The sequence below is a fragment of the Monodelphis domestica genome, chromosome 7 (assembly GCF_027887165.1).
Source record: "Monodelphis domestica isolate mMonDom1 chromosome 7, mMonDom1.pri, whole genome shotgun sequence".
In the NCBI taxonomy this organism is placed as follows: Eukaryota; Metazoa; Chordata; class Mammalia; order Didelphimorphia; family Didelphidae; genus Monodelphis; species Monodelphis domestica.
Genome location: NC_077233.1, coordinates 228,275,855 through 228,289,869, shown reverse-complemented (window position 1 = coordinate 228,289,869; position 14,015 = coordinate 228,275,855). Strand labels below are relative to the sequence as shown.

Below are 14,015 nucleotides of genomic sequence, written 5' to 3'. Positions count from 1 at the left end.
TAATAAAATTCATCTGGAAGAACAAAAGGTCAAGAACATCAAGAGAATTCATGGAAAAAATATATAAAGGAAGGTGATCTAGCTGTATCAGATCTCAAACTATTACAAAGTGGTAATTATCAAAACTATCTGATACTAGTTAAGAGACAGAATGGTGCTGTTTTTCCTTGTTATAAAAGATTAATAGATTAAATACACAATATTGTTGTTCAATCATTTCAGTCATGACCAACTCTTCATGACTTCATATGGGTTTTTTTGGGCAAACATCCTGGAGTCATTTGTTCCAGATCTATAGATAATGGAATAATTTAGGAACAAACGAGATAGCAAGTATTGTAGGATGCAAAATGAGTAACTTTGACCACATCAATGTTTTACACAAACAAAACCAATGCTGCAAAGATTAGAAGAAAAGCCCAAAACGGGGGAGGATTATACAACAATTTTCTGATAAAGGTTTCATTTCTAAAATATATGTGTATAATAAAAATACAAATTATTTCTAAATGCTAAAAAGACCATTTACAAACAGTTGTCAGAAGAAAAAAATCAGTTATATCTATAATTATATAAAAATATTCTAAATCATTCTTAAAGAAATGCAAGTTAAAACAACCTTTGGGGTGAGTAATAGGGGATGGTAGGTGAGTGGGTAATGGCAGTAAGTTTTTTTTTTAAATGCACAGAGGAAAACTAAAGTGAGAGACATAAATAGAGCAATTTTGTTACTGCCTTGTTAAATTGTATATTTCTTAAAAATAAATTATATAACAGATTCAGTTTCTAAACAGGAGGACCTTTCTTGTTCCTTGTATACTGAAATGTTTGTATTTGTTGATGATTAAGTTTACAATAAAAAGAGAATTTAATAAAAAATCCTAGGGAGAAGGATCCAGAAGGATTAGGTCGTTTACAGTGTCAAATGATGCAGAGTATGAAAAAGATAAGTAGTGAGCAAAAAGTCATTGGATTTAGCAATAAAGAAATCATTGATAACCTTGGAAGAAAGCAGTTTCATATGGTCTAATTGGTGTTTGAAATTATTTACTTGTGAGATCCTTAAGACTAAAGGATTAAATTTAATTCCAAATTTATTAAGAGCCTCATATAATAGAAGACAATATGCTAGGCAATGGGAAGACAACCCTTGCCCCCAAAAAGTTATTGTCCAAAAGAATGTACATACTGTTAGCTAGATACAACTTGCAAACAGATAACCATAAGGTAATTTAAAGGGATGGCCTAGTAACAACCAATAGAGTCAGGAGGTAAGAGCTGAGCTTGCTTTTGAAAGAAGGTAAGGATTTCAAGCCGTGGAGGTGAAGAGGGAAAACATTCCCGAGATCAGTGACAGCCTAGACAAAAGGTATAAGGGAAGGAAATGGAACAAGTTTGGAGCAATGAGGCTAATTGGCTGGAATACAGGGTTCAGGAAGCTACCATGTCTTAACTCAAAATTTGAAGGATGCAGTAGGTAGGTGCTTAGTAAATACATGTACAGACTTCAGTGTCCAATAATATTACAGCACCACTCCCAGATTTCTCATTCCTAGCTTTTCTATACTACTGAAGTCATTATAAGGCAGCAACTACTGTGTTAGCAAATGCTGCCATCACTACCATTCTGACTGATGCTTACAGCTGTCAATGGTTCTCGCCACTATGGCATACCATCCACTGGAAATCTGGCCAAATTAAGTACAATTCAGCTAGAAGGGTTAATTCAAAATACCACCTGTGAAAATTCCACTTTTTAAAAGGCATACAAAAGTAGACGTTTAAGCAGTTCACCTAAAAGGGAAGACTATTTTGTATTTAAATATGAGGAAAGGGAACCCATAGTTTTAAAATTATTATAGCAAGGTTATGATTTTTTTATACTTATTTAAACTATTTTAATTTGTAAGAAAAATAAAGTTCAGTTTTATTACTGTCTGTAAATGCTTTGAAATCTGCCACTGTACAATTTGGTGAGGGAAAATGAGGAATCATATAACTACTAGATATTTTCAAACTTACATTCTTGTTATAATGTCCAGGAATTGACTAGGAACAATCATACTTAAGGTCATAAACAATTATATCCTAAAATAAAGCAAAACTATTGAACAAAAAGAAAAGGAAATAAAAAATAAATGTCCTCAAAAATTGTAGCAATTTATTCATTTTATTTTCCATTAAAATAGTCACATAATATCAGAGAAATGGAATGGCATAAATGTAGCAGACTTGCTTAAATTCCACTTAAATATTTAAAATCTAAAAATTTTACAATCAGAGTTTACAGATTTGATAGAAATTTGATTCTTACAAAGCAAGTATTGCTTTACTATTGTCATTAATCCAGTCAATAATATGACTAATAACCAGTAATGTTAAACAAAATTTTAATGAATTTTTGAAATTTTAAATAAGCTGTTTTGTTGGTCAATCCAAGAAGAATATGTTGTTGAATTGTGTTGCACAAAGTTTCTTTACTTCTTCTGCAAAAACAATAGAAAACACTGAGAAAAGTGGAGGTCCTTATTTCTTCTGCCCCAAAGGTATAGACACCCTTGACCCAAGTTCTAACAATTGAGGAAATCTTTTATTCAAGAAACATATTAGATGCTAGCTAATAGTGTTGGACACATAGCCAGGAAAACCTGAGTTCAAATTCTACCTCAGAAATGATCAACTGGGACCCTGGGCAAGTCACTTCACAGTTCTGGCATGTGCTTTCCTTATATGTAAGAGGAGGGAGTTGATTCAATAGCTTTTAATATCTCTTCTAGTCCTAAATCTATGATCCTATGAATCATGGTATCTTTGAAACAAATTGACATATCTTAAACCTTCTGTCAGCACATTACTATAAATATTTTGGAGTATGTATGTTCTTTTCCTTTTTCTTATCTGCTTGGGAAACATACTCAACAGTGGCAATACTGGGTCTTAACGATATGTAGTTTTATAACTCCCTGGGCATGATTGTAGATTGCTCTCCAGGATGACTGGATCAGCTCACAGTCCTACCAGGAGTGTATTAGTGTCTCCATTTTTCTGCATCTTCTCCAACATTTATCATTCTAGCCAGTTTAATAGTGTGAAATGATGTTGCCTAATTAGTAGTGATTTAGAGCATTTTTTCATATGTTTAAAATGTCTTTTATGTCTTCATCCAAAAACTGTTCAAATTTTTTGTCTACTTATCAATTGGGGGATGGGATAGCTCATATTCTTTTAAATTTGACAAAGCTTGTTTCTGGTAGGACCTGGCCTTAAAAGTTTCCACAAATGTAGCAATTCTGGAAAATATCACCTTTGAATATATGCTATTTGTAGTCATCAAAATAGTAAGGGCCCTAGGAGTATCTAGTAATCTTGAATTTTAAAATTCTTCTTTGAAATCATTAATCATTATACCAAATGATTTATAATTTCTAAGTGAATAGCACCAGGACCTCCCAGTGTGGAAACTTCTAACAAAACAGACCATAATCCATCTATGAATTATCTATATCTATATCATACTGTATCACACCATGAAGATGTCCAAGGCACAAGGAAGTTAGTGACTTGTCCACGTTTACATATTGAATAAACACTGGAAGTAGGATTTTAACTCCAAATTCAATAATCCTGCTTTGCCAATAATGTAACAATTATCATCCTATTGCTTCACAAAAGCTTATTTTGTTTTCATTTGTTCCCAACTGATAAAATGTCTGGCAGAGAAGCAATTAAGCATATATACAGTGCCTGATATATGCCAGGCACTGTGTTAAGTGCTTTACAAATATTATTTAATTTGCTTCTTAGAACAACCATGTAAGGTAAGTGCTGTTGTTGCCCCACTTTAGAGTTGAGGAAAAAGAGCTAAACACGGCTTAAGTGGCTTGCCCAAGATCACATTTAGTAAATATCTGGGGTTGGATTTGAACTCAGGTCTTTCTTACTCAGGCCCACCACTCTATCACTGTACCACCTGGTTGCCTCAGGATACCTAGTAGAAATAATATAAAAACTAAGAAATGGCAAAAGCAGACATTAAACTTACCATATGTGATATCTGCCTATGATACACACCACATAACATGCACACAAAAGTCTAAAGTTCAGACTTCTCATTACTAAAAAAGGTTGCTCTCTGTATCCCCATTTACGTGTGTCTGTCTGAAGGCAGCAAGCTGCATGGGCTGAAAAGAATGGCTACCCGTACCTTTCATTCAAACACAACAGCACACCCAGAATATGGTCACAGGAAATATGGCAACATCAGTCATTCTGGTCTAGCTGGAGAATCATTTTCACCTGACAATTCTGCTTGGCAGGTGCTCAGAAACATTATGCCCCTGAACGTGGAGGCACATCTAAAAACTGGCAAACAAATTAGAATATTTTGTAAAAGGTACTACTTTTACATATTACTTTTTTCTTCCAATAAAAATGGCATTTCCGGACAATGCCATACATATTTTCATTTAGGACAACAGAACTTAATAAAAGTATTAAAACAACTTATTTTTCAAGTCTGCCTTATTTTCATAAGGCAGAACTCATGAACCAGAGAAATTTTCTAGGGAAGATAATTTTCCATAAAGTTATGGAAATTGTGGCCAGTTAACTTATTAAATGCATTAGCTAAAAATAAAACCTTGATTATCCATAATTTTGTTCTATTTCTTGTTACTCCAAAACTAGACTTAAAAGATCTGGATTCAAGTCCCAGCTCTATCACTTATTATTTGGATGATTCTGGGCAATTCAGAATGTCTCATACCTCAAAGTCACCTGTAAAATGAGGATAATAACTGTGCTGTTTGAGTCTCAAAACAACCTTTGTGAAGTAGGTACCACAGATAATCTCCACATAAAGATAAAGAACTGAGCCCCAGCAACATTAAGTCACTTGCCTGTGAGAAAGGCAGGACTTGAACCCAACTTTATCTACTACACCACAAAATATAATAGGAGTTTTAAATATTTTGAAGAGTAGCATAAGGGACACATAGGTAGGACAGTAAACAGAGCACCAGGCCTATAGTAGTTGGGAGGATCTGAGTTCAAATCTAGACTCTGACATTTCCTACCTGTGTGACCCTAGGCAAGTCACTTAACCTTGTTTGCCTAGCCCTTACAACATGTCTATCTTAGAATGGATACTTAGACAAAAGGGTAAAAAAAAAAAGGCACATGGAAAAAGGAGAGGGCTTGTTCTATGTTGTTCCAGAGGGCAGAACAGGGGGTAGGAACTGAAAATAAGGGGGAAACAAATTTGAACATGTCAGGATTGTTGAATGGTATGAGCTGCCTCTTGAAACATTGCAATGTTCAGGCAGAGGCTGAATGTTTAGGAAGCCAGAGAAGGTATTTCTGCAGTTCCTTCCAACTCTTAGATCCTAGGATTCAAAGCCTATCTTTTAGGGAACCTAACCTAGACTCCAGGTAACCTAGACTATGTTTTTTGGTGTCTGACTACAGACTTCTGAGCAGGCCTCATACTCTTCTGTGGCCCTTAACACATGTAAAATCTTTTCAAAGTACCTCCCCCCTAATTGAATAAAGCTTCAGACAAGCGAATTCTTTTCCTGACTTGTAATTTGTACTACAAGGGTTCATGGCAGTGCCAGTCATTTAAATAGGAGATGTTACTGCTACACTACAAAGTAAGTCATTTCCTCTACATTTGTATGCCTGCCTGTATTACGTTTCCCCAACCAGATCATAAGCCCCCTGGCAAAAAAAAATTCTGCTGAAATTTCACAGGACTGGTATACGGGTAAGTAAGATACGAAAGTGCCTGGTAAACAATTAAGCACTACACACGTGCAGGGGATCATTATCATTACTATGTTTTCCTTAATAGTGACACAGTAAAATTCCAGTCCATTTAAACCTCAATGTATACTTACCATTGACCTCAATCAGGTTTGCATTTTTTTGATTCAAAATAACATACAGTTCTCGCTGATCAGATTTTTTCCCAACAACCCAATAGTCACTCATTGCCTTCACGATGATTTCCTCATCTTCATCCATTCTGTAAAACAAATTCATTATGCAATTTTATGGATATATTTGTTGGGTATAAACATGTAAAGGCAGATTATAAAAAGTCGACATTTTAAAATATAAGAGATCATAGAGAACTTTAGTAGTTAATATCCTTCAGGGTGTTATGTAGGAAATGAACAGCTTCTAAAAAGTATGGCTACAGCTACGGTGGTTTTATATAAATTCAGAGAATTCTGAATATGCAGCTTGGGGAAAGGATTAGAGAAACTAATGCTATGCAGAAAGCTCTAATCTCTTCCTCTATTTTAAAGGGTTGTTCTTTTTAGTATGTGGCATTCATTTTGAAATAATTACCTTGTAAAATCACTGTTGATATCACCTAGAATCTTCATAAGGTCAGGATGAACAGATGTAAGTGATATGCTAGGTGTTTTCCTCATGTGAATTGTACTTTTCTCTGCTAAATTCATATGATTGAAGTAGATAAACTTAAACTGGGGTTCCTTTTCAGATCTGGGAAAAAATATTAATAAAATAGTCAGTAAAATATTTTTAAAAGAACTCAAAAGTTATTCAACCTATGAAAATATATTCCCTTAAGAAGCTTAAGAGATATAGCTGACAGTGACAATCTCATCCTCCAACTGCCAATAAATACAGAGATTTCAGAAACCTGGGTCTTCAAAAGTATTAGTCTCAAAGATGAGATATGGCTGCTACCTATAATTACCATATTTTATTAGTTCTTTTCTTAATAAAGTGGGCTTTTTGCATTTAGTGGACATTAAACACATTTGCTAACTGATGAATATAAAAACTATATTAATTTAAGTTTCATTAATATAAGTTTCAGTTCAGATATGACTAAAACAACAAGAGCTGACCTATATACATCCCTCGGTGGTACAGTGTTCCATTTAAATGAAGTTTCCAAATAATGAAAACTGAAAATGGTCACTTAAAAAGTATTATACATTTTCCTAAATTCTAAAATAGAATATCATGACTACACTTCAACCTTCTATTGCCTTGGGTTAGAATGAATATCAATTATTCTATGCACTCAGGGCCTACATTAGCCTCTGCATTCAATTGTACTATACTTCTTTGCATTTTGAATTTTCTGTCCACTTTTTTTAGGGCTGTTAAGATGTGTCTCTGCCCTTAGTCTAGTCTAGAATCTACTGGAAGGAAAATATAAAAAATGGCTACAGAGAAGTCCAATGCAACGTAGGAAGGAATGAAGAGGCCAAAGATATCCAGACAAGGTCCTGGAACATTCAGGGAGGAGAGAACACTTTCTGCTGGATGTATTGGGATGATGATGGGAATCAAGGAATGCTATAGTTTGTACTTTATTACAACCATGTAGTATCTATTTGTTTGCTCAGAGGCCCTCTTTACCAACCACAGTGTTAGAAGGGTTGGTCAATTAATAGAAGTGAGATGTAGAAAAATTTACATCCTAGATTACAACCCTTTTGGAATATATCCCTCACATGAACAGGAGTGTTACTATGTAACCAGGTAATTTCCAAACCTTGAACATCGCCGCAATAGCCACTCCTCTTAAGTCAAAGTTTGTTTGGGCTTAGTGTAGGTAACAGTTCTGCCATAACTGGAGTTAGGAATTCTAATGGGTTGAAAATCAATACTATCAAAAAGTCTCTTTCTCAGGTCAGCTGGGTGGCTCAGTGGATGGAGAGCCAGGTCTAGAGATGGGAGGTCCTGGGTTCAAATCTGACCTCAGACACTTCCTAGGTTTGTGAGCCTGGACGAGTCCCTTAATCCCCATTGCCTGGCCCTTAACTGTTCTTCTGCCTTAGAATCATTGATTCTAAGATGTAAGGTTAAGGGTTTTAAAAAAAAGGTCTCTTTCTCCTTCCATGTAACTATGTATGGAACCATGTGAAAATGACACACTGTTTGTATAGCTGAATCTTTCTGACTTCAAGGCCAACTCTTTATCTACTATATTACATACACAGCCTTCCTAACTAAATTTAGAATCTCATCACCAGAAGCCTGATTCCTAGGTGATGCCTTTTTTGGCCACAGCAATTTATAAAACCACTTATGAAAGTACAGAATTTGTATTGTATTGTGTAAACTAAAGGAATATTTACAACAATTAAATCATTTATCTTCTGAAGCATTAAAACATTAACTGACAAGCTACTCTTTTCTCGAAGGTGGAAAGGAAGCCTTCGAGAGTAAGATGGTCAAAGGAAGACAATGCTATGATATGCCTTGGAAAAGGTCTTATTTATAAACACTTGATGTAGGGTTTTTGAGAGACAGAGGACTTCTTTCCTATCCTTTTTTTTTCAGCCATGTGGCATTTATGTGCCATTATATGTGCCACATATGTGCCACATGTGGCATTACTTAGTAATATCACTTTAACATAATCTCCGCTACATCAAAAGATACTGTGAAAATGTAAAAATTCATAGAGGAATTAAGAGTTTTGAGCTTTTTTTCCTATAACCACAAACATTTCTATGATGCTCTGAGGTCTGCTAAGAGTTGTTTTCACAACCCTGTGAAGTTGGTACTAAGAGAATTACTATTATTGTTATCATCCCTCTTTTTATGACTATCAACAAATACTTATCTAGCTGGGTTACAAAGATGAAAATGAAATAGTTCCTACCCTCCGGGAGCTTACCTTTTGTTGCAGAAGATAGTGTGGACACATATAAATAACATATAAAACCAATGAGGTAATTTTAAAGGAAAAGGCACCAACAATAGCCAAGATGACAAAGAATTAAGAGATCTGTCTATGATATACAGTAATTGTTGGAGGCAGAATCTAAAAACAATTTTGTTGACTCCAAGTTGGTGGGACAGTGGAAAGAGTACTGGATTTGCAGTCTGAGGGACCCTGATTTCTAATCCAGACTCTTTCACTTCAGACTTTGTCATTTAACTTCTGGGCTTCAGATCCTAATCTGCAAAATAGGGGTATGTGGACCAGATGGCATATGAAATCCCTTCCACCTCTAATAATATATAATCCAACAATTCATTCATTCCTTAAGACCAAGTGAGAACTTTTGCCTATTCCTGCCTTCTCAAAAAAAAAGCTGCCCTTAACCTTAACCTTTGTTTGTAGAACAGTGTTATGCTAATAAAAATATAGAGGCTTATGATGGAATAAAATAATATTTTCCTATCAAGAGAGGCAGTATTGACATAGTGAATTTAATCCATCTCTGGCTTGACACTTATAAATTGTTCCATCTTAACCCCTGACCCCGTTTCCTCACCTGTAAAATGGGGATAACAAACAATAAAATAAAATGTATATAAAGCCCTTTGTACACCTTAAAGGACTAAATATTTCAACTTTGAAAAAAAATCAATGTAACCAACATTTCTATAGGAAAATGTACCCCAACTTCCAATTTAGGATGTAGGAACATATCTTTCCCATTTTTGCCTTAACCATGAGAGTAGAAGTGGGAAATTCTTTCCCCCCTTCCAGGCAGCAAAAAGAGGGTTTCCCTAACTCCAAATACATTTATTCAGTAATAAACATTGGTTAAATGAATGATGATTTATTGGTCATGATGATTCTATGGCCTGGGACTAGAATTCATTAGTGGCCCAAAGACTTCATTACTTGTGCTTTCTGCAGCCATCCCTTTCTCTCTATTGTTCTCCATTGCTAAAGGCCGAGTATAGATTTTCATCACCAACGAAGTTCTTCTAATATGTCATCTTGCCTTCAATTTATCCCGTTCCTTTCCTTCAGTCTAACTCTTCAAACCAGCACTAGATTAATCTTTCTCATGCATGGCTCAAGTCATATCCCTCCTCTATTTTAAAAATCCTCTAATGGCATGTGCCTGCCTATGAAATAAATTTCAAACTCTTTAGTGGTGTTACTTCTACTTTCCCCATTATCCTTTGTGGTTTAGCCAAACTCTCTTCCTTTGTTCATGCCCCAAACTTTCCTACCTTTGTATCATTTATTCCTCCTCAAGGCCAGATGTGCCAAATTTATAGCCTGCTTGTAAAATTCCCAAGTGTGGTCCAAACCAGATTAAAATTGTATTAGGAAATGTTTAGCAAAATAAATAAAAAATTATATATATATATATACATATATATATATATATATAATGTTAATTTGTAGTTTTTAAAGTCAATATGTGGTCCTAGGATCAGCTTCTATTTGAGTTTGATAACCCTGCTCAAGGCTATGTTGGGGGAGGGGGGGGGAACAGAATGGTGACTAGCTCACAAGTAATGTAAAAGGAAATGGGGAAGGACCACAGGACTAGACTTAAGGGAAGACATGATAATTGTCTTCAAGGATTGGAAAGGTTGGCATGTGGAAGAAAGATTAGATGTTTTGCATGGTTCCAGAGGGCAAAATTAGGGACAGTGGGTATAAGATGCAAAGAGGCAGATTTCAGCTCTGGATCAGGAAAAAAGTTCCCACTGCTTTCTAAATTCCCTTGTCTGGCATGTGAGGACTTGTATAGTCAATACTATCCTATTTTTTCAGCCTTGCCTAATTTATTTCATTTCATGAATGCTATGCTTCAGTCATATCAGATTTACTGCCCTATTTAAATCTTTTGTGCTTCCAGCCTCTCCTTTTCTTATATTGTTTTCTATGTTTAGAATAATTTCATTCTCCCTCAGACATCAGAAAGAATGTTGTTTTACAACTTTTCAATGCATTAAAAAACAAAACAAAACCCTAACCTTCCATCTTAGAATCAATACTATGTATTGGTTCCAAGGCAGAAGAGCAGTAAAGGCTAGACAATGGGAGTTAAGTGACTTGTTCAGGGTCACACAACTAGAAAGAGTCTGAGGCTACATTTGAACCCAGGACTTCCCATTTCAGGGGTTGACATGAAACAATCCACTGAGCCACCTAGCTGCCCCCTCAATGCATTTATAATGTAATGTTTTGTACTAGTTATCTATGTCTGCATTTTATTCTACAGAGACCGTGTCTTATCTAACTTTTATAGCTTTCTCAGCTACTTTCCATAGCTCTCTACACACTTCAAAAATGCTCTGATGAATGAATACTAAAACTTGTGCCTGTAATGCTCTTCTCCTCTCTCCTGGCTTCTTATAAGCCTTATAATGCTTTCAAAGGCCACTTCAAATACTACCTTTTCTAGAAGTGTTCTCTGTTCCACTGAGTCACCTTGTCCTTAAGCTGACAGTTGTTTGACTCTTATTTGTGCCCTTAATGTGTATTATCATTTTATAATGCTCAGATCTTTTTAATCTCCTCTGGTGTCCTACTTAAACAAATATAGTGCTCCTTATAGGGGAGGCATTTAATGTATGTTTAATGGATTGATATGGAAGACTGTATATACTTTCCCTTCATCTTCTCCCCCCTCCAAATTATCTTAAAAATTTTAGAAAGTCTGGTCAATAAATTTATAAAAAGAGTTTCACACTTGCACCTTATTCTGTCCATACCCTTTGATCTCCTAATACCACTACCTGGTCTGTATGCCAAAGAAAAAAATTTTTTAAATAGGAAAGGAGCTGTTTGTACAAAAATATTTATAGCTGTTCACTTTGTAGTGGCAAAGAAATAGAAACTAAAGGGGAGTCCCTCGATTGGGGATTGGCTGAACAAATTGTGGTATATGATGGTGATGGAATATTATTGTGCTATAAGGAATGATGAACAAGATGATTTCAGAAAGACCTGGAAAGATCTCCATGAACTGATGCAGAGTGAAATAAGCAGAACCAGGAGATCATTATACACAGTAACTGCAATACTATAGAACAAACAAATGTGATAGGTTTTACAACTAACAGCAAATGATCCAGGATGATCCTGAGGGACATATGAAAAAGAATGCTATCTATATACCTCCAGAGAAAGAACTGTTGGAGTAGAAATGCAGATAAAAACATGAGATTTATCACTTGTTTATTTGGGTATATGTTTTGGTTCTATAAAATTGTTCACTTACAAAACTGATTAAAGAAATGTTTTGTGTGATGATACATGTATAACCCAGATTGAACTGCTTGTCACATCCCAGAAGGGGGGAAGGAGACAATATGGATCATATGACTTTGGAAAAATGGAAATTTGTTGCCAAAATGAAAATAAAACAAACTTATTCTGTACTCCTAGAAGCTAAAACAAGTACAAGATTACATATTTTATGAATAAATATCTGAACATTAAAGATACACTAGTCTATGATTCCTCATATTAGCAAATCAAAGCACAATGGCATAGTGCTTTCATTTTTCAAAACAATTCTTATCGATTACATTCATTTTAACCTGTGAAGTTGGAACAGTAGATAAAATCATCTATATATTTTACATATGGAAAAAACTCCTCCCCACCCTGAAGCACAAGAAGATTATATGATTTAATATAAATGAAACCAAGATTAGAACTCAGATTCTCCTAATTTCTCTTCAACTTAATACCCTTTCCTTAAATAATTGTGTATTTGGGTGTATTTTTTTTTTGAGTCTTCCTATCTCAGCCAGGCTGGAAGTGTTGTAGCTTCTCACTGGTCTACATTGACTAGCACACAAGCTTTAACTGCTTCATTTTTCTGACTTGCACTGGTTCAATCATCCAGGCCCTACATTGGAGCTACAACACTTAGTGCAGACATCCAATTAGCTTGAGCCTTACTGCAGCTCAGAACTACCAAAATCAATGAATCCACTAGCCTCAGCTTCTCTCAGTAGCAAAGCCTACAGGTGTGCACCATAACATTCTGCCTATAATTTTAAAATATTTTTAATATCATCTACATTGCTTAGCTCAAGTGATTAAGAACATGGTACTAATAAGGAGAGTATAGGTTCAATACCTTGTTTCAATCCATTACTTTAAAGAAGTGAAAAACTCTTCAAGAGTCATAAGCCATACATCTAATCCCATTTTGTCCTCTCAAAAATGTGTAACAGAAGGGAAACTAGGGCAAGGGCAAACCACTCAGATTACTTCATGGTAATTCGAGGAAAACCACTCAAAGGTGCACACTGACATTCATCTTGGACAGTACTAATTCTAGATAAAATTTAAAATGAAGAGTTACTTAGATACATTATCAATGTCTGAAAATGGACACAAATAAAGCTAGTACAAACCCTGATATTCTTTTGTTGATGTTGTACTGTTCACAAATGTCAGATGCTAAAACTGTGAGCTGAGGTCCAACGATGCTGTCTAATCTTCGGCAAAAGTCCAAAGAAGGCTGCATAGAGGCTGAGTAATTAAAAAAACAGTTTGTGTTTTCCCCCCACTATATCATTCAGAAAGAAGTCACTTATTTCCTTTCCCCAATATTTAAATATTCAAATCACTTCAATAGAGATTAGCTTAATCAAATGACCTGAAATAACTTAATCAAATCTTATTTCTCTGATAAAAAATACGCAAAACAAAATGAGTAACATTTGTGAAGAAATAAAACATGAATTTTTTTTTTTTATGAAAAAAGAAACATACATTATAAGCCCTATTTAAATATTCCCTCTTTGGGTCAAACTAGTAGAATGGTTTTACCTTTCAAGACGCACCTGAAAATCTGTCTTGAATGAAACAATCATAAAGTTGGGGCAATCATGTTTCATTTGGATTTTCATAGTATATCCTTCTAATGATATGTTTATAATTTAATAGTAGAAGAAAGCATTAGAGTGTTTTTTCATGACAACAGATAAAAGTGCTATTCTTACCATCAATCATGAAACAAACTGCTGCACTCATGGCCTAGGAGAGGGGAGAAAACCATCATATTAAATCAAAGGTTATAGAATAAAGGTTTTTTTTTTCCCCCTCCCTTACTTAAACCACGGTCACTGATTTTCTTAGGAAATTTGCACAGAAGGACATCTGAACTAGCAGGCCAAGTCATGCTTCAAAATCCTCCATTGTCACAGTGGAAAAATAGAAACATCATACTATAATTTCTAACAAATGGTCATCCATCCTCTGCTTGAAGAACTCTAGTGATTGAGAACTTACTACCCCTTGG

At 35.0% G+C, this 14,015-nt stretch overlaps 1 protein-coding gene across 4 annotated transcripts in view; it reads right to left on the bottom strand.

The window, feature by feature from the left end:
- Positions 1–14,015, bottom strand: part of CCZ1 (CCZ1 homolog, vacuolar protein trafficking and biogenesis associated) — a 44,806-nt gene that overhangs the window by 14,970 nt on the left and 15,821 nt on the right. For 2 of the 4 annotated variants that reach the window (XM_056806525.1, XM_056806527.1), the window contains 5 exons: positions 13,717–13,750; positions 13,126–13,243; positions 6,355–6,513; positions 5,898–6,025; positions 2,152–2,486 (listed from right to left, as the gene is read on the bottom strand). In XM_056806525.1, coding sequence (XP_056662503.1) covers positions 2,431–2,486; positions 5,898–6,025; positions 6,355–6,513; positions 13,126–13,243; positions 13,717–13,750 — 495 coding nt within the window. In that variant the 3' untranslated portion in view covers positions 2,152–2,430. Of the gene's footprint in view, positions 1–2,151; positions 2,487–5,897; positions 6,026–6,354; positions 6,514–13,125; positions 13,244–13,716; positions 13,751–14,015 lie in introns of those variants that run through there. The other 2 variants (XM_056806526.1, XM_056806528.1) reach the window with 1 other exon arrangement.